Genomic DNA, 21275 nt, shown 5'->3' on the forward strand with positions numbered 1-21275 from the left:
AAAACGCAATAGAAATTCTGAGTTGTTTTATGTTGAGAAATTACTTCTATTTTTGCCGGATTTCTAGGAAGATGAGGAAAGCAAACATCTGTCTGAAAGGTTAGATTTATTCAGTGCACCTGGTGCAACCTTCAAATCGAAGTTTATATCAGCTTTAACATATTATTGTTTTCTGTGAATTTTAATATTTGTTTTTTTTTGTATATTAGGATAATATTAGTATTAGGATTAGTATGTATGATATATATGAATAGTATGGTTCAAACCATTGAAGAATATAAAGAAATATGAATCGGTGTTTTAAAAAATGATTTGGTGTTGATTTCCTCCTATGAAGTGACTAATTTTTCCTAATTTGAAACTTAGATGAAATTAAAAAAAAAATATATAACTCAGACAATTCACCAAAATAAGTGATACCAAGAGGAAGAATACATTTATTATTTTTAGGCTCTGATTTTATCTAGGCGCCTTGCAGTAAAAGTTGCAGAAAAATTCCTAACGATGTTGATGCTTGGCTTTGCAACCATTGTTCATTTCTTTAGTATGTTCGCAATTAAGAACTAGTTTTCTGGGGAACTTCAAATGGAATTTGAATTAACGATACTCTTACTCAGTTTGAGGTCAATACCAGCTCATATTTCTCAAACAATAACTCGTATTTTTATTGCAGACTGATTCTCAATTGAACACTGGTAGAGTCAAAATGAGACCTCAACATAAAATTACAAGTTTTCCTAAACCTATCAATACTTGTTTTCAAACACATTTCAGGTACTTGGTGAAGAGGTGGTCTTCATGTGATTAACAGAGCCTTAATAAAAAATAATAATTCATTAGATGATCATAAAATTACTAGAATTATCAGAAATCTCAGGATTTTTTATGAACATAATTAATCAAAATTTGCTACAGTATTCAAAATTTCAAAGTGGAGGGATATTCTAATGGTGAATTGAAAATTAGGAAAAATTTATAATATTTCTGTAAACAAAGAAGAGGCAGCAAAAACATTTTTTTTGGTATATCTCTGGAACTATAAGAGCTATAGTTGATTTTTCAGTATCATTTAATGGTGCCCGAAAATAGTCGATTTTACCACACTATGTTATCTAACTGTCTACAAGATCAGTATGAATAAAACATATTAATTTTTTCATGAAGAATATATATGAAATATATTTGAATGGACTCAATGATGAAATGTTTGAGCTAAAGGAGTTGGTTAAATATTATATTGAAGATGAAAAACTTCTCGTTGACTCTGATTTGAGCAAATATTCAAATAATGTATGGAACATAATGGAATCGAAAAATAAAGGACATCCAACCAGAAGGATCGACTTCACCAGTACACCTATAAGTGACATCTTCAGGGGGCAACTAAAGTCGAGCATTCATCGCAACGGGGACTACATTACTGAGAATATCCAGCCTTTCCTCACCCTGCCATTCAACATTGAGAAAGTGAAGACTGCTAGAGAAGCGCTTAAGGTACTCAAGAACAGTTTAGAGGGGCTGACTTCGTCGAAAACAAACGAGAAGGTCAAAGCGTGGGAGCAAATTATGCTCTGTAAACTTCCCGTTATCTGCATCTGAAACTTTTCGAATACAGCCACGACCATTGCACGAAGGTTATCAAAAGGCTTTGGATTTTGAATTCGTCTTTGGTATCGTCGAAAACACAGTCTCCAACAGAGAAGCAATACAAGCTATTCGCCGTCGTTTACCAAGAAGGCAAAAATACCAACATTGGACACTACGTGACGGATGCCTTCCAAGTCGGCTACAACTGCTGGATAAGGTACAACGATTCTTCGGTCAAGACCGTGCAGGAAGCGTGTTCCTTATTTGCTGTTCTATAGTAAAAGCGATATGATCCCCCCTAGGGGGATGAGGTTGCTGCTTTTACATAGAGTTCAGCGTTTGGAATCTTACGGAATTTCTCTTTTGAGTTTTTATCGAATTTGATTTTTTGTTGGTTTCAATGAATTTTTTATTCTTTCATTTTGTTGAAATATGATATGCACTGATATTGTATAAAAAAAATTAAAATAAAATAATCATGAAAAGAAAAAATCAAACATTGAATTGAAATTAATATTAGAACCATATTTTCAAGTTTGAATTTGGTCTAAAATAAAATAATGTTCATTATATATTTGTTTCAAATACAAGTATTGCTTCTGCCTTTTTCATCTTCAGAGTAAATGACTAAAAAATATATTTTTTTATATTTCTTTTAGTGGTATGATGCTCTCATAGGCAGTGAGGGAATGTACGGATGAATTATGAATTACGTTTTAATTAATCCAAAACAGATTTTCAATAAATAATTTGATTCACACTTTTTTAGATTACTAATCGGATGTAGGTATGATGTCTAAATTTAGTGCCTCATATATATTTTATGTTCAAAATATAGCATTATGATTATTTGAAAAAAGTTAAAGTTTGATTCTGCCACTTGAATTCTTTTTGAGAAGTTCTGGAATTATAAATATATAAATAATAGTTTGAAACAAATAAAAAACACGCTTTAATAGCAACATAAACTAAAAATTATTCAAAACGAATTTAAGACTATGTTCAACAGTCCTGAAAAGTCCTATGGTTTGATGTAACTAATGACTTTTAAAAAGTCTGAAATCAGAATAAATCTATTTACAAAAATATTAATTTTGTTTTATTATTGCTCCAATTTGCAAACAGCTCCGAACCAAGTATTTATAACAATTGATTTCAGACTTATTAAAAGTTACATCAAGCCATAGGACTTATTACCGATGTTGGACATAAATTTGTTTCGAATCATTTTTTAGTTTATGTTGCTATGGAAGCGTGTTTTTTTTTGTTTCCACTTTTAGTTTGGCTTGCTATTTCAAGCCCATTTGTTTTAATATAAAATATATACGAATGCACAGACAGTGTGGTTGTCTTACTTGCTCTCACAGAGAGATTGTGTGAGGAAATTATTTTTTCCTGGCTATCCTGATCAGGAATGAGTTGAACTTATGAAATTATTATATTGTCATCGATTCTTGACAAGTGTACAAAGTTTAAAATAAATCTGTTCATTTAAAGTTAGTCAAAATGGAGTCCAAAGGAGACGGTTACAAACAAACATACAAGTGAAGCTAATAAAAGTGTGTCTGTTTGAACAGCTTTCTGATTTTTTTTCAGAATTAGTTCTCCAGAGATGTTATTTCTGGATCATAAGAAACATCTCACTGAAAATTGACAGGTTGTAACAAAATGGCGTCTTTTTATAATAGAACTAGCTCTTCGATTTTAAAAAATGATTCCAAGTATTCTTTGAAAGACTTTTTGTTGGGGAGTCAATACTTCCACTGGTTATATAGGTTTTTACCTTCCACAATCTAAAAATAATTGCATATGAAGGAACACATACATTTTTGCATATTGAATAAATATAATTTTTTGTGGAAATCATAAATTTTTATTGACCTTCTTTGAATATTTTCTCCTTCCACAATCTGAAAAATATGAAAAGTGTAAAGGAGAACTTTACATAAATGTAGAAAGTGCAAACTTTTTAGTTCACCCCGATTATTTTTTATATAAACATTGAATGTTGACATGACATTTGTACAAAATGTAAGAGAATGAACTGTGATTTCCGTGAGTCTCAAGTGACGCCTGAAGATCATATTGTATAGCGAAACACATGTCACGGTTTTATAAACTGTCAAGTGAAAATCTCACATTGAAGTCTTTTCTTGAATACGTTATAGATATTCATCAAGTATCGGTTAGTTGTATCATATTTCAGACAAAAACACATATTTTCAGGAATCATGAAAAATCTCTTTCTCAAAGTGAAAGAATTGAAAAAACTCTTATATAGTACTAGTCTGGAAAGCAGTTGACTTTGGATAGCTGGAAGATATCAACATTCTGAGTGTTATTCAAAATGTGAGAAATTTAAAAGTTTCAATTTGTTATGCTTCATATAGGTATATGAAATCGTCAGTTTCGTGCCAATATATTAGTTATAAAAATATATTGTTTAATGTATTGTATCCTATTATAGTTGAATAATTAAAATTTTCAATTAATTCCTGTCAAACTTATTAAATTCTCAAAATGTAATATCTTGTATATGTTATTTCTTCAAATTTCAAATTCAACGGACTTTGATCATTATGTATAAATACGATTTTTATATATTGAATTGGCAAGAGGTTTTTCTTCATTTGTGATATACGAAGAAAAGTTATAATTGTTGAAAAAATCTGCTTCACTCAAAACGCACAACCGTCTATTTAAATCATACCTATATCTACAAGGTGGTCCAACAAATAGATAATGAAAAAAAAAATCAATACCTACATGTTTTCCCGAAAATGTATAATACTGGAGCTTCAGGCTCCTTAATCACGACTACTCAAATATTGAGATGGCAATTGGAAGTAATATTTTTTCATGACTTCATAAAAAAAATCATTTCACCTGAGATGACAACTAATTCTATCTTGAATTTTTTTATTATAGGAAATGCAAGAAACTAATTTTACTCGACCCTTTTATTAAAGAATAATAAATAAATTTTCGTCTGTGAACCAATTTTCGGAATGCAATATCCATTTTGAATCAGTTCACATGAGAAGTCAAAAAAATAAAATGATTGATTACTCATCACATTGTCCAAGTATTTATTTTTTATGAAAATCTAATTACTCAAGGGTATTTGTTGTTCAATGCTATGGATTTGAATACACTTATTCTTTTAAGATAGATAAATAATCTGTTTCTGTTTGAATTAAAAGGGTATATTTTTAGGATTGATTAATTTTTGGGAAATAAAGTTTTTGACCTTGTATTTATCCATCTTGATCCAAAAAATGTGGGAATCTTCCAAAGAAAGGATTGAAGCATCAATTTCGAAACTTAACTCTATACAAAGATGTGTAGATCAGGCAAAGAAGTAACTTTCAATCACAAACTGGAAGAAAAGCCCTCCCGTTATGTTATTCAAGATATCAATGAATTTTCTGTTTAGAGGTATTTGAAGATAAGGTATTCAAAGATAATGTGATAAATTGCCTCATATTCTTCTATATTGTAAATAGTGTAGAACTCTCTCGGATCCGAATGATAAGTATTGTCGTAGTGGGAAACCCTTATTATTGAAACAAAACTTCTTTACGCGAGCTTGACTTGGGGAGTAAGCTGGTGAATGCGCGACGAAAGTGTTACGAAAAGTGTGATCAGGCGAGATACCCTGAAGTTGAGAGGTATAAGTTAGTGAAGATTGAAAGAGAGAGAGTTGCGTTTCATATATTACTCATATATTAGGAACAACAGACAGTTGCGAACACATATTTACAGTCGAGTAGGCTCTGAACTATCATACATTGCCACTAATTTTAGCAGGAGATTTCAATGTTAATTCACTGTAATCTGTAATTGCAAAAATAATTCAAAATCGAAATAGTTGTCACAGCAACAACTTTGATCGAAAATGACTTCCGTGTGTCAGTTGAAATCTGTTTTTCTGTTAATCAGCTGTACCCCCTATGAACGATAATTCCCAGAAGTTAAAACTTGTGCGAAATCTTTCCTATTCACATGTGATTCTTAGCATGGATTCCAAGAACGAATAAAATACTTTTTCCATTTACCATCTTGATATTAGGGCACACTCAAGATTCAACAGTCTGTAACATCCATGGAATACATTTCTGAGAATACGTGTATTGAAAAATTTTTCACCATAAAATACGATTTTAAAACCTATTATACGGTACACAAGTTCTTTGTAAATTTAGGTTGAGAAAAAATCTATTTTCTGGATCACCCTGTAAATGAATAAAATTTAAATAGAAGAATAGGTATTCTGAGTAAAGCATATTTTTTCCATGAGTTTCATGATATTTTGAATATTTCTCAAAGATGTTCTAAATGTATTTTTAGTTAATTAATTGAAATTTGTCATTTTAAACAAAATTGACTTGAATATAGGATAGAGAAAATAACTTTTGTCTAATTTCCACTAAGATTTTTCTTTGTTACGACTTGTTTCAGTTTATTAAACCATTCTCAAGTAATCTGTCCTATCCTATATTGAATATGAATTTCCACAAAATGAATAGGTCATCAATTGAAATACATTTCAAAAAGTTCACCAAGATTAATCCAAACTCTTTTTTTTTATACAAACTTAGTTGTTATAAATTTTCTTTCCAGGGAGATTTAAATTTGGCCCTCGCTACGATTCTTCTCGCAAAAAGTGAGCAAGTGGCATTTTCTTGCAATAATAGAATTATACTTCATTTTTTATTGCCAGCATACTTATAAAACCTTTTATATGTACAAGTTTTTTGACAAGTTAAACATCCGACTGATGTAATTTCTATAAAACAATCACACAAAGTTATGGGATATTTTCAACTAAAGTAAGGGAATATCCACATCTAATCATCTATCACTGAGCTTGCATCACGATTATTCTCGAATCAACAACTGCCTGCAGTTTGTCCGAGTCAAATATCTGATGACAAGTATATAAGAGTCATTTCCCAACCTATTTATCTCTCGTTTTCAAAAAATGATCAACATCTATTACTTCTACCCTATCCTCTTCCACCTAAAAATCTCAGGATAAGCAACAGATATAATTCTACAAGAAAATTTGCGTGATGTGTGGAACTTATAAGTGCACGAAAGTCTGGATATCACAAACACAATAAAAACTCGTGTATATTTTCAGGGGATGAAAAATCGCTTGTCCTGCCAGTTCGTCACAGCCTTATTAATCAGAAAACACTTTTTATGAAGTCGCAAACATTCATAATTCTATCTTACCAGTAACTAGTTACATCTTATACTTATTCCCTAAAAATGTTCGTTCGCGTTTCTGAAAAAACAAAAAGTCACCGTCGGAAAATTACAAATTTTCCAATGCGACTTTGTCACAAATTTTCCTGTAGTGCTATTTCGGAGACAGTTAGAACGGCTACCGGCAGTACGCTTCCAACATTTCTAAAAACAACTTGTTCATTGGAACTAGATCTTGTTGATGAACGTCTGACCAGAACCTTCTGACAATATAGTTCGCTTGTCGCAATGCGGGCAGGCACAGCAACAGCTGCTGGATCTGGTTCATCACTCCTGTAGGCCTACGAAGAAATATGAGATTATTAAAATAGAAATAGCAAATATAGAAGAAAAAGCGCCCAATGTGGGGCCTATAAAGGTTCTCAGAGATCCCCTAAGGGGCACTTCAATGAAAACTATGACTCAAAAACTGACATGTATTAATAATTTCAAATAACATGTCACCTCCTTGCAGACAGCAGCTTATTTCAATGGAAGGAAAAATTGTAAAAAAAAAACATATTCAAACAGGTGATGCTACTATAATCTGTTCAGAAATAAGAGAGACTACAGCAGTATATCTGTATATATATATATATATATATATTTTAGTGTCATAGGCATACTACATTCAAATTATTTACTCTCAACGAATTGAATAAATGAATTTATACGACGAAAATGCAATATTTATTCTTGAAAAATATCATTCATTACAAAAAAAAATAACAAAGCTACTATGACAAATGTTAAAATATGTCCAGTAGTAACCAAGACATTCTCCAACAAATAGGTATTTAGTTGAAGGGGATTGAAAAAACATTATTTTTTTGAAGGTGGTATAAATAGATTCCTTTGAATTATACTGTCAACAGACACATCGCACCCATCAATAAGACCGACTTGGCTTTTTAGCGGGGTTATTCGTGATATTCTTCAGTTTACTTCGAGAGCGCGTTGAATAAACAGCTATACAACATGGAAGCTAGTTGTTCGGGAATCGTCAAGCGTTCAAAATTGTCACCATTGAATATAAATAAAAAAACAATTGTTATGAATTTATATCATTCTTTTAGAATACAATATCCGCCCGAAATAAAAAGTAAGGAGGAAGTAGTGCAAAAATGCGCGAGTATGAACTCAAGGAAAACAACAACTTTTTCAAGCCGAAAGTATCCACTGGTAGAAAGTGTTTGGTTATCGATGAAGAAGTGAAAAATTCTATTAGGAGAACAGTACACTCTTTTTACATAAAAAACGAAATACCTACATTAAATAAAGTTTTGTCAGTTATTCGTGAAGACAGTTTTTTCCTGATATAAGAAGATCTCGATTATGGAATATATTACATGAGCTGAATTTCACTTTTGGAAAGCAAGATAGAAAGAGCATGTTAATAGAAAAATCAGAGATTGTAGAATGGAGATGAAACTATTTAAGAAAAATAAAGAAAGCCAGAGCACTAGGTAAATCTATTTTTTATTTGGATGGAACATGGGTCAATAAGGATCATACAGTCTCGAAAGTTTGACAAGATCAGAACATCAAAAGTGGAAGACCAGTTTTTATTGAAGGCTGGTTTAAAAATTCCAATTGGAAAAGGTCGTCTTATCATCACTCACATAGGCAGCAGTGAAGGATTCGTGAAGGATGGATTGATGGTGTTTGAATCGAAGAAAAATGGGGATTATCATCAAGAAATGGATGTCACAGTATTCGAAGAATGGTTTAAAAACATACTTGTAAAACTTCCGCAGGGATAACGCAAGTTACCACAGTAGACGAGTCGAGAAGCTACCGACGTCGTGTTGGAAGAAAGCAGATATTACTGAGTGGTTACAAACGAAAGCTATTCCTTTTGAATCAACCATGTTACAAGCAGCTCCTCAAATTAGCTAAACTTCATAAGTCAAAATTCGTCAGGTATGTCACCGATGAGATGGCGAAGACTAAAGGAACGTCGGTTCTTCGGTTGCCACCTCATCACTGTGATTTGAATCTAATAGAGTTGGTTTGGGATCAAGTTAAAGGATTCATGGCAAGGAGTAATAAGACCTTCAGGCTGTGTGAAGTAAAGAAATACCTATACAGTGCTCTGGAAACAGTCGACCAAAAAGCTTGGGAAAAATGTATCCACAAAATAATCAGAATCGAAGCAGAGATGTGGGATCTGGATGATCGCATAGACTCATTATCAGAAAAAATTATTCCAGTTGTCATCAATCCTAATGAAACTGATTCATCCAGTGAAGAATCACTCAACGAATCCCTGTAGACTTTTTTCAGATTAAAGTTATCGCAATGTCTTATTCGAAGTAAGTATTCTCATTAAATCTATAAAATTATTTCTGAATCAACTATAAAATCCAATGAGGAATATGAATCTTCATTTCTAAACCAACAAGAATATATAAAGTGTATCTCACACTTTTCTACTTCCTGAAAATGTCAAAGTCGAAGCTGAAACGTCGAACAACGTAAAATTTTGAACGCGGTTCAACTCGAAATCATATGTTCAAATTTCTAACCGCGGAAATCTATTCTATTTGTATACTTATCTGATGATGTTTCGAATACTTTATCCATCTTCATTATCATACCGACGATCAATTTGATATTATCAGTGTCAACGATAATATCAAATTTATTTACAACAAAAGACGAATCCTAACTACAAATTATAAAGTTTTATTTAAATAGGTTGGATAATGAAAATGGATAGAGTATTTAAAACGTCACCAGATGATACATATTTCTTTTAATATGCAAAATTTTTTAAATTCAAGTTAATGACAAATTTGATTATTTTTTTGCAAAAAGCTAATTTATCAAATGCAACTTTTTGCCCTTTCTACATTTGTATTTATTTGTAAATTTAATATTCTGATTATTTTATATTTTAATTATCTTCTCATCATACAGAATATATCAATGGAAAATTTATATTAATACCCCCAGCCCAACGCCTATTAATATTATCTTAAACGTAATATCAAAAAAAAACATCGAGCGGTTCTTTTGGCGGTATTTTCGCATTCTTTGTCGGTGTTTTCGCGTTCTTTGTCGCATATCCCTATTTTAATGGCTCGTTACCGGCGTCCTCAAGGGATATAGAGGGTAGACATATCTCAATGATTTTGTGGGTGAATTGCAGTACTATTTGCTTGAGACGACCATGCTGCTTTCGTTGATGTAGCGACATGTTTCATTCTTGAAATTATTTTACTCTCAGACAATACTAATTGCAGTGCTATTTGTTTGAGATGACTATGCTGCTTTTTTTGATGTAGCGACATGTTTGCATTCTTGAAATTATTTTACTCTCAGACAATCCTGAACGAACTATAATGAGAAGTGAGGTTATATAAAACAACCCGCAAAAACATTTGGATTATAAAACATATAATTGAAATGTGATGTATAAGAAAAGCAGATATAATAATCGTAAAATATATATTTTACCCAAAGATACATCAATTTTTATTACTGTAAATTTTAATTTATGACATTAAAAATAAAATAAATACAACAATAAAAATTAATTGGCGCTCCGGGGCGACTTCATTGATTCCAGTGGCGCATTTGCTTTTTCAGCTTGATTCACAATTGAACTTAACGAATAAACCATCACCCGTTTTCCAATCTGAATATAAACAAATAAATGAATTACAATGCTCTTGCCTGGCTGGCTCGAGTTGACTAACTAATGACTGACTAATTCCTATCCAATCTCTCGGGCCCCGCGTTTTTTCGGGTACGGCGTTTTTTTCCACCCATGTCGATAGTGGTTTCTTACAGATGAAAAATTCACTTAATTTTTACATTATAAATCGAGGCGACGCAGGAGCCGAGTCCAGAATATAAACGAGTACTGTAATATCACCTGTCTTTATGATATTTTATGAATGAATTAAATTACAATTTTTTTTTGTCAGTTTGAAATAATAGTACCGAATTTTAATCAAGTAAAGTATATAAAATATTATATTATTAAGAAATCTATTCCGAAATAAGGACTTTTCCCAAACACCAGAACTGCCAACAATCTTCTCGATGCGCGTTTCACCAACCAAGTCGGCGTCTTTAGGAGATGATAATTTGCTTCATCTCTTGAAAATGCCAAAACAAGCACTCCTCCCAAACACCAGAACTGCAACACTCTTCTCGACGCACATTTCAACAACCAAGTTAGCGGATTCAGGTGATGATAGTCTACTGCATCATCAGAAGGAGTCAATTTGGTTGGTGAAACGCGCGTCGATAAAAGTGTTGCCGTTCTGGGGTTTGATAGAAGTGCTTGTTTTGGATTTATTCTACGCCAGAGGTTCCAGTTTTATCTTTTATTGGAAGCTAATTCTATATATTTCTAATATTTTTCATTTACTGAAGTTGTGTCTTTACTGTAAAGACACAACTTCACATTTCTTATCAACAAAGACATTGTATAGGTAAAACAGATTTAAATGTTAAAAACAATAAAATGGCACTGTTACAGAATATTATAAAATGAAGTCAGTGCTAGCTAGTAAAATGAATAAGTAGGTACAGTCACATGATGAAAACATATTAAAATCAATACTAATAAGGAGACGAACGTATTTTAATGGTAACAAAAAGTTTCACTACTAAAAAATTCCTCCATATTGTAGAATGGATGAGTGAATAGCAGTTCTTCAACATGTTTTTTAAACAAACCTAAAGATTCAATTTCCCTTAAGCTTAGTGGTAAGAAATTAAAAATTTTCTGTCCATAATAAATGAGAGATCCCTTAACAAGATTGTTTATTGGTAGAGGTAGAGGAAATCTGAATTTTTGCGATGATCGCCTGTTATGGTATGAGGGCACTGTAATACTATTCTTGTGTATTAAGCAAGTGGTTTCTAACATAAAGATTGAAGTAACTGTAAGGATTCTATTATTTTTTAAAAGGTCCCTGCAAGAATCACGCATTTTTACTTTACAGAGAGCCCTCATAGCTCTTTTTCATTCAACTTACACCATATGTGAGAGTTAAAAAATATTAGTGGTGTTTTTTCCAACACCAAACCATTATTTCAACACCTCAACACATGATCTTCCTCTTGAAGATGATCACTTGGTGATCGAAACACGTGTCGAGGTAATAAAATAATGGTTTGGTGTTGGGAAAAAACTCCGGTAATATTCATTAGCACACCAAAGGTTTCAAACAGGGCATCACAAGTATATGTGAGAGTTGTTTGTTGCACACTCTCTCCAGAAGGCTATGCCATAGACTAGGCGGGCTTCAATAAGAGGAAAATAAGCTGTTTTAGCAGCTGTAAAACCCAATTTATGTGATATCCCAATGGCGTAGCATCCAGATGACATTTTTTTTTCACAATTTTGTGACATGGTCGTTAAATTTTAATTTATTATCAATGTGAAATCCTAAAAATTTGGTTGAGGAAACATTTTCAGTGTTATTTGTGCCTAAGCTCAGGGCAGAAAGCTCACAGCGGAATGTTAAAAGATTAGACCAGGGGTCTCCAAACTTTGAAGCCTTCGGGCCATAATGATTTTTTCAGTTTGTTCCAAGGGCCAATTTCTGTCCTTAACTATATTTCTAGACTAGGATAGTCGCAAAGTGCGTGACCTAAGCAAACTTACGCTTTTTTCCATTTCAATTATTTTTGTGTATTGTGACACTTAACGACATCTAGTGGCGAGTAGTGGTACTCCAGTCATATCAGATGTTAACTTCATCAGATCCACTGGGCTGAATCACTGACAATTCCGTGAGTTTATAACAGATTGGAGAAAATGATTTACCATATCATACTGCCGTACGCTGGCTTAGTTGCGGAGAAGTCCTTAAGCGCTTTTTTTAACTTCGAGCAGAGATCGAAATTTTTTTAAATGAGAAGCAGCGTCCTTTTGCCGATTTAGAAAATAGTGAATGGATGTGGAAGTCCTTCTATGTTGATTTGACAAATCATATGAACGAACTGAATTTGAGATTGTAAGCAGAAAATCAGCTTCTCCCTGATTTATACACCAATATCAAATCCTTCAAGCGGAAAATAATACTATTTCAATCGCAATTACGTAAAAAATGTTTCACACATTTTGAAACATGTGGAATATTCAGCCACACTACAGAGACTGAATTTCCCGTCAATTTTGTAATCGAAACTTTGAGTGCTTTGAAGATAAACTTTGATACTCGTTTTTCAGATTTTGATGTCATTGCGAATGTAATTAAGCTTTTTCAAAATCTTTTTGATTCTGACATTGAAACCCTGGCTTCGGAAGTCCAAATGGAAATTTTTGATTTACGGTGCAGTGATATGCTTAAGAACAAATATCAAAATTCATCTTTGTTGGAATTTTATAAGAGTCTTCCACTGGAACAATTTGATAATTTGCATAAATTTGCTCGTGGGTTGTTTTCTGTTTTTGGTACTACTTGTGTGAGAAAACGTTTTCCAAGATGAAGTGCACAAAGAATGTTTACAGATCTCAATTAACCAATGAGCATCTTAAATCTCTTTTGATAATTGGTACAAGTAAAATTGATCCACAATTACAAAGTATTGTCGGTGGAAAATCACAGTTACATAAATCTCATTAGTGTTTATGTTTTACTGTGATTCATTTCAATTATTTGTTAGTTATTAATATGCTTAAACTTAGATACTTAAGTTAAGTTTTCTTTGTCATCATTTCTATCTTCAAGTTTTACCTTGCAAGTAAATAAAACCGAGTAATTATCATTCTGTGTTTTCTTCTTCAACTTATCACAGCAATTGTAACAACAATTAGGTAATCATTGGCTGTCGCGGGCCAGATTGATGACAGTAAATCATTGGCTGTCGCGGGACGGATTGATGACACTGGCGGGCCGGATTTGGCCCGCGGGTCGTAGTTTGGAAACCCCTGGATTAGACTTAATAGCATTGAAGACAAGCAGGTTATCGTTACACCAGGTTTCAATTTTTTCAACGTCTACTTATATCTTGTGATATAATAAGTGCTCATCATTATTATGCCAAAATATGGTAGTATCATTGGCAAATAATGTATACTTTCCAGATTTATTAAATTCTGTGTGATCATTTATATAAGTAAGGACAGTGTGAGACCAAGCGCTGAACCCTGTGGCACAAATTGAGTTGCCTCCATTCGAGAAAGATGAGTAGTTTTCACCATTAGTGAGCAATTTTCTACGTGTGATTCGAACCACTGCTGGCTGATTCCTCTAAAACCACAGTATTTGAGTTTGCCCAGCAGAATTCCGTGACTTACAGAGTCAAATGCCTTAGGTCAGTCACAGAACACTGCTGCGGCATACATTTTTGTAAGCACTATGCAGTGTGATGCACTGTTTGGAAGCTTCACTATTGAATCAACAAAAGAGAACATCAATTTTCCTCACCTTGTAGGTATTGGCCTCATTGTTTACAATATCGATGAAGTCCAAACAACTAATGCAAATACTCATTATCTTCATCATGACAATAATAATCACAGCCAACTATATAAAATATTTTATAAAACAAAAAATTCTCAAAAATATTTCCCAACTTATAGATTATATGACCAGATTTCACTTAATATTGTCAATGATACTCAATATAATACTTTTATCATACTCAATATAATACTTTTATCAATAATGATGCTTTCTCCACAATTCAACAGAAATCTGATAAACTAATTTGCGATTTGAAAAATATTTTTTTTTAAGTAGGCAAGAACGTGAATTGTACAAAATTCATAATGCCTGTCTTTAAGTTAATAAGGCGGAGTTACAACTTCGCCTAATTATTTCTGATATGCTAACTTGGCTAGCAAAACGTGCGTTGAGAGACAGTATTTTATTCTGGTGAAGGAAAAGTGTTCGCAGTCAAGGTTAGACGAAAAAAAAAACAGAATTACACTTTTGAAATCAGTAAAATGAATAAACAGTACTTTTGTTTGAAGGTGGTCGACAATGTTTCATGGTGCATAAATGTTGTCCAACATCGCATTTAGCCAAGCCAGCGTAGAGATACGCAACATATGGAAACCTCTAATTAACCGGAACACGACCAACTACCGCCAAACGGTCAGTTTCCGCTAAAACCGATGAAGCAGAGAGAGGTGAAAGCACTCGAATGACCTATAAATAGTCAGATCTCTGAGGAATAAGTCCAATTATCACCCGAAGAGGATTGTGGATATTAACAATCGAAACGTCGTGAAGTAACGTCGTGAAGTAGTTGTATTTTATTTCATTGTAATTTCAGTTTTTTTGCTTAATATAATTGTTATTTTTCAGCTAATCAATTCATATCATATTAGACAATGGAAGTCCGAACTAAAGAAATAAACAGTACTTTTCTTTAACCCCGAGAAATTCAAGCAAATCAATACAATTATAACATTAATTATGACAAGAATAAATTTTAATGAAGAAACAACGCTTCCATCATTCATATGATATCCATATGTAAAACTAATGAATATTTGTGGATTTTATTAATCATGGATATTTGCCTCCATACTGCCTTCGTTTAGGAGGTAAATTGTCAATTCTTTGTTATATATAAATAGTATTTCAATATTAAATTCTACAAAAAGATATAAAGCTTCAAATCCTTTTTGTAGAATGTAATATTGAAATACTCAAAATGAAGAAAAAATAAGTTGCATCAATCAAAAAAAATATAAATAGTAATAGACCAACAGTATAAAGACTGAATGATACATGGTTCATAAATAAGAAGAACAATTAATTAACTAATATGTGTGTGACAGATTGTGAAAATGTCAAATCTTATGCTTTACGCATAAATGTTTCCCCATCAAATCCGTCATTTCAAAATTGGATTATGTAGCCTAGCCAATCTACAAAAATATCAAAATCAAATCAGAGAAGTACTTGTGATGATTCCATTGGCAACTTATTTAAAAACCTATTCAAAATATGACAAAAAACGAAAATATTTATTTAATTATTGAATTGATGATTTTGATAACTCCCAATGAAAAAAAATGTGTAATCATTTTATTCAAGTAGCAGAGTCAGTAAGAATAACTCAGATACAGGGTGATATACAAAGACAATTAATGAGTTTAAATAGATATAGAAAATAGCTCTAAACAGGAAGAAAATAAACCAGAATTTAAGGGTCCATCTATGAAAATTAAACGGAGCGTTGAATAGGGCACACAAACCAGAACAACAACAAACAAGCTAAACCAAAAATACAACGTGAAAATCAGCAGATGCAAAAGGCAAAAATGATAAGACAAGAGTCAGAAAGCACAAGACAACATTTCTGGAAACGCATATAGACTCCAAAATTTCTTGGGAACCTCAACTGGACAACATGTGCAAATTAATGAACATATTATTCTATGCCCTACTAAAACTAAAGCATTCCTACAAGTGCCACATCTAATAAAATCTTACTACACCCTTGTATACCCACATATCTGCTATAATATCATACTATGGGGGCAGGCAGTAAACAGAGTGTTTATACTACAAACAAGAATAATATGTCTAATATTTGGAATAAAGCCACAGAAAACATGCAGACATGCTTTTAAAAACCACAAGATCCTCACATTAACATCAATATATATGTACTAAAAATGTGCGATATGTGTATACAAAAAAAATCACACAAAATAGAGAGATTCACGATTATAGAACAAGAACCACAAATGAACTAGTGGTTCCTAGACATCAAAGCAGACTCTACAAAAAATCACCGCAGTATGCTCGTATACAGATCTTCAACAAACTGGCAACTGAGGTAAAGGAAGCTACATCAGTCAACAATTCCAAGACACTTTTGAAGGAATTCTTAAATGACAGTCTTTTTATAATTTCAATGAATTCTTAGAAATGCAAAATGCACAAAAATAAAATGGTAGAGTTACGATACAACGTACAACTAGTTATCAACTGTCCAAATCTATTTTTAATAAGAACACCATCTTCACACCAATTATTCATTATTATTATTATTATTATTATTAGTTCTGCATCTTTTTACTAATATGCAATTATTTTATCATTCGACTTACCCCATCATATAAGTATAATTAATTATCTGACTTGTCTACTGTCAATAATTAGACCTGAACACCAATAAATGAATTTTGAATTTTTTTGAATATAATAAAAATTATTTTTCTGGAAAACGGTTTTATAGTTTTTTTTAATTACAGTTTGAAAACTAATCATGTGCTAAGCCTACCTGACTTATTTTAAAAATTTAATTTGAACTGGGAAACTGGTAAATGTTTCTATTTTGACAAACCAACTATTTAAGTAAAGGCAATGACGTCTCCCCTTATAAAGATGTCATGTATGATTTAGACAGAAGACTCAATTCCACGAATATCACAGATGAATGAAGCTGCCCAAGCAGGTCGAGCTTTGACATCGATCACCGAACGAAATTCGTCCTTTGTTTTTTAGCGCAGTTTTTACTGCAAGGCAACTAGATGAAACCAAAGCACAAAAACCGGTGTTGGATCACCAATGCTTTGTTTTTGGACTCTGATTTCATTCAACATTCAACTTTGATTGAATATAGGAGAATAACTTCAACAAAAAGATATTGAATTAAATAAATGAAAGTAGTCTCACCTGAGAATGCCTATAGCGTCTGATAGGGCAGTTAAGATGGAATCCCTAAATTTTTTCAGTGAATGGTACTGTTCTATTTTCACATCAGAATTGGTGAGAACTAGGGCTTTCAGGAGGTAATATTCTTCTTTCGATATTGATAGATTATCTAACCTTTCGACGACATGGCAACACTGAAAATGAAGTTTCAATTTACATAATTTCTTTTATTGTCAATATACTTTTGTTCAATATTTTTCATTTTCATGTTTTTTTTTGAAATTTTTACCCATAAAGAAGTTAATGCTGGAATCATGACTGCAAAGTCTACAAATAGAATGCGTTACTTTCAAGAATTAGGTACAAAAGCAGGTGACAATATTATCCAGTGAGTAAGAATATATTAATTTTGCAGTTATTAAGATAATTACATATTTCTGTGTATCAAAGTAAAAACTGTTAATGACAATGTTTTCAGGATAATGATCATGTCTAACAACACCTTCTAAGTTAATCGCTTTTACTCACTGTCTGATAAAGTTCCAGAGTCCCGCAATCCCTCGACTGCTTCTCATCCAGTATGAAATCTGTTGCGAACTGCAACCTTCCCAATCCCACCAGAGGCAAACTCCTGAACGCCAAAGTGAGCGTAAGAATTTCTGCCCAAGTGCTCTGCAATAGCCGCATCTGATCGTTCAAAGACAAATCCGTAAAGCCGGGTATCTGCTTCGCCCATCCAATTATTCCTACTAATTCTCGGTCATATAGGTCGCTCAGTATTGAAAGGGTCCTATGTTTTGAGTTCTCCAAGGCTTTGTTGATGTCTAAGCAATCGGGCTCGCAACCGACAAGTGCCTCCAACATTTTTATGTCTGAAATAAGGAATTGACATACTCAGTTTATTATGTGTAAAACAGTGTATCATTTAGACATGGGTTTCAAAAAACAGAATGTATTGGTTATACACCAGGAGAAAGAACAAGAATGACCATGGTACTTTGATATTCTTATGGTGGGTGGACGAAAATATTTGCATATGAAGTTAAACTAAAAAAAAACGGTTGTTTTCAATTTCGTTAAGATAAATTTAATGATATACATACATATAATTTTACTACAACACTATTTTTTATAATATTTTATGATCATTGATTTGTACAAAGGTTCCATTTTTAATTTTATTGTATTTATTGCTGAATATAATTACTATTTTCAGCCATTCATTTCAATTTTTAATTTTATTTGTTCTTTCAGAGATTTCAAATCATATTATATCATATTAGACAAAGGAAGTCCAAACTAATAAAATTCATATAAATGTTGGAAAGAATGTTTTTTATTTATTTATTCATTTATTTATAAGGGATAAACCCCATTACAGTGTAAACATTTCACAGAAAAAAAGAACAACATAAAAATGTAAAATATAAACTAATATGCTACGGAATGTTACTGCAGCACACAACTATATAACATTATAAATTACTTTAGGATATAGAAATTAAAATTAAACTTGTTACTACCTTATGTAAACAATTACCAACTTAAATTATTCAATGATTGTTTAAAACGACCATAAGAGACACAAAATATACTGATGTTTTTGTCATCTACTAACTTTAGGGTTCTTTCCAAGGGTGTATGTTTGCCATAATTTGTATGATGGAAGGGTATATAAGGGTTTTGTAGGGAAATTAATATTTCTGGCAAATTTTTTGAATAATAAACAAAGCGCAACCAACAGAATATCTGCAGATGTATAATAATTCGACTTTTCAGTGGTTTATATTACGAACTTCCTTTTCATGAAGAATTTTTCAGTTAACCCTTTTTTACACTCAGTAGATTCTCTATTGATTTAGTTTTGTTTATTTTTCAGATAATGGAAGATTAAATGCCCCCAAATTAGCAAGAAACATTCATAGGTCGTGCAAAATGGGAGGATTCAACTGCATAGTAATCTAAATAGAGAATGAAGTACTCTAAGAAAACTTGAAATTGACGTTCTTTGAATTCAGTTGAGGAAGATCATGGAATAATTATACGAAAAATTGGGAACAATTTGAATATCACATATATTTTTGTTATGAAAATTCTGCATGATTCCTACGACATCAAACTGGTTCAGACTCTACTTTCTTTTGTCGAAGATTTCTTCAAAAAAGGATGAAAGTACCCCATTTGAAACTCCATTCACAACTCCCACAATAGCCTATGGGCTGAAGAAAACCCACTTGCAATATTAAAATTCCTTCACTAGCAGTTGTCCATTAATGAGTAGGTTGGGATGTGAAGTGCTTATTTAAATTGACCTTTACTTCGGATAGCCGGCTCTTGTAACAAACACATAACATCACCGCGAAAGAATGCAGTCGGGAATCGCCGGTAAAATTCTAGTACCGAACCGACTACATAATTCTAGAAAGGACCCTTACCGATATAAGCACGTCTTCCCGATCCAAGAGGGCAGAAAGTGAATCAAGCAGCTAAACAAGAAATTCAAATAGTGGAAATAAATTAAGCGTTGCAAGTATTGTAATAAATAAATTAGTTTGTGATTAGTGAAATATCGTTGGAAATAAATTTGTTTAACACAGTTAATTAATTAATTTGTCACAGTATGGATTATTTTCTAAGGGGTCATCCTAAAACTCTGGTTTCTTATGAGAATATTAGGAACAGTCACTGTATTTTCCAAAGGAGAAGTGGATATTTTCGAAATTTGTGTGTTCTGGGTTTTTTGTATTAGCATTCCAAATATATCTAAATTATTTCAGTACTACAAATTGTTTCCTGGTAAGAAGTAAGCTGAAAAATCTATAGGCCAGATTAAACTGAAAACATAAGAGACTAACTAGATTTATTCAGAAAGGAATGAGGATTTAAAAAATTATTTTTCCTTCAAAAGAATCAGCGGTATACCATTTCTCCCTTTGAAACGGTTTAGTGCAAATTCTGTGTAGACGCCAAACGTGAAAATAAAAAAATGTACATCAGAAAATACATGTGACAAATGATGACTAGGTTAGGTTAGGTCTAAAGTGAGGAGGTCTATTCAACCTTCCACCGCAACCCGCAAGGATTTATTGTGGCTCACACCAAATGTGGAGAGGAGGTAGATCTAGAAGGATCTCCATGCCCGCTGACGGTGTGGTACTGATGGCACCAGTGATAGCCACACAAGCCTGTCTCTGTAAGCCAGAGAGCTTCGCTTGGGCCGTTTTCTGATTACTAACATTTCCTAAAGAATTCGAGGGTCATTCTTAAATTACCAAAAACAATATTTTTTTTAACGCTACCTTCCTCCAGTTCAAAATTTGAGGCCTGATACGGAATCATCTGAAATTCATCATACTATCAGTATAGTGTGGAATCTTCCTGAACCTCTCGAGAGCATGCAAATGCAATAAAATGGCGTTGAAGTCGCTTAGATTGTTCAAATCGTTTGTAGTGAATGCCACTGTGGTACTAATACCACATTGAATTATGCAACTAACACTAAATTATTGAATTGCAAAGATATTTCTACCCCATCTATGAAAAAACAGAAAATGGGTTCATCAACTCCAGACTCGTTCTGAACCCAGGGAAAACCAAAGCTGTTTTTGACAAAATCAACAATAGCTTTGAATTTAAGAATATAAAATATAGGTTTCTATACACCTTGATTCTCTCTGTAAGAAACTAAGTCAAAAGGGTTACGGTTTGAGGAGAAGCGCAAATGTTTACAAAACTAAAACATCGTACTTTTCATATTTTTTTTCCATGCTAGATATAATGTCATTCGGGGCTGAAGTAGCGATTTGGACATATTTTATTGAATTCAAAAATATGCTGCGAGTATCA

The 21275-nt window shown here is 32.5% G+C and overlaps 2 protein-coding genes across 5 annotated transcripts in view; one reads left to right on the forward strand and one right to left on the reverse strand.

Moving 5' to 3' along the window:
- Positions 1-1302: 1302 nt before the first annotated feature.
- On the forward strand, positions 1303-1865 carry LOC141487372 (ubiquitin carboxyl-terminal hydrolase 10-B-like). Its single transcript, XM_074186327.1, has 2 exons — positions 1303-1553; positions 1616-1865. Exons 1-2 carry the CDS (start codon positions 1303-1305, stop codon positions 1863-1865), a joined length of 501 nt encoding a protein of 166 aa, XP_074042428.1.
- A 4404-nt stretch (positions 1866-6269) lies between these two features.
- The window catches only part of ERR (estrogen-related receptor), a 106043-nt gene continuing 91037 nt past the window's right edge, over positions 6270-21275 (reverse strand). For all 4 annotated transcript variants that reach the window (XM_074186137.1, XM_074186136.1, XM_074186139.1 and 1 more), the window contains exons 6-8: positions 17958-18301; positions 17451-17623; positions 6270-7142 (exon numbers count right to left, since the gene is read on the reverse strand). In XM_074186137.1, the coding sequence (XP_074042238.1) occupies positions 6980-7142; positions 17451-17623; positions 17958-18301 (680 nt within the window). In that variant the 3' untranslated portion in view covers positions 6270-6979. The remainder of the gene's footprint in view (positions 7143-17450; positions 17624-17957; positions 18302-21275) is intronic.

This window comes from Leptinotarsa decemlineata, unplaced genomic scaffold, assembly GCF_025532065.1.
Source record: "Leptinotarsa decemlineata unplaced genomic scaffold, Ldec_3_MD MMD2_tig00078422_RagTag_RagTag, whole genome shotgun sequence".
Taxonomy (NCBI): Eukaryota; Metazoa; Arthropoda; class Insecta; order Coleoptera; family Chrysomelidae; genus Leptinotarsa; species Leptinotarsa decemlineata.

Bases quoted from the DNA above. Each gene is read 5' to 3' on its own strand.
- LOC141487372 (XM_074186327.1), top strand. From the start codon at position 1,303: ATGGAATCGAAAAATAAAGGACATCCAACCAGAAGGATCGACTTCACC. The intron at 1,554-1,615 runs GTGGGAGCAAAT...TTTCGAATACAG, and splicing joins ACAAACGAGAAGGTCAAAGC to CCACGACCATTGCACGAAGG.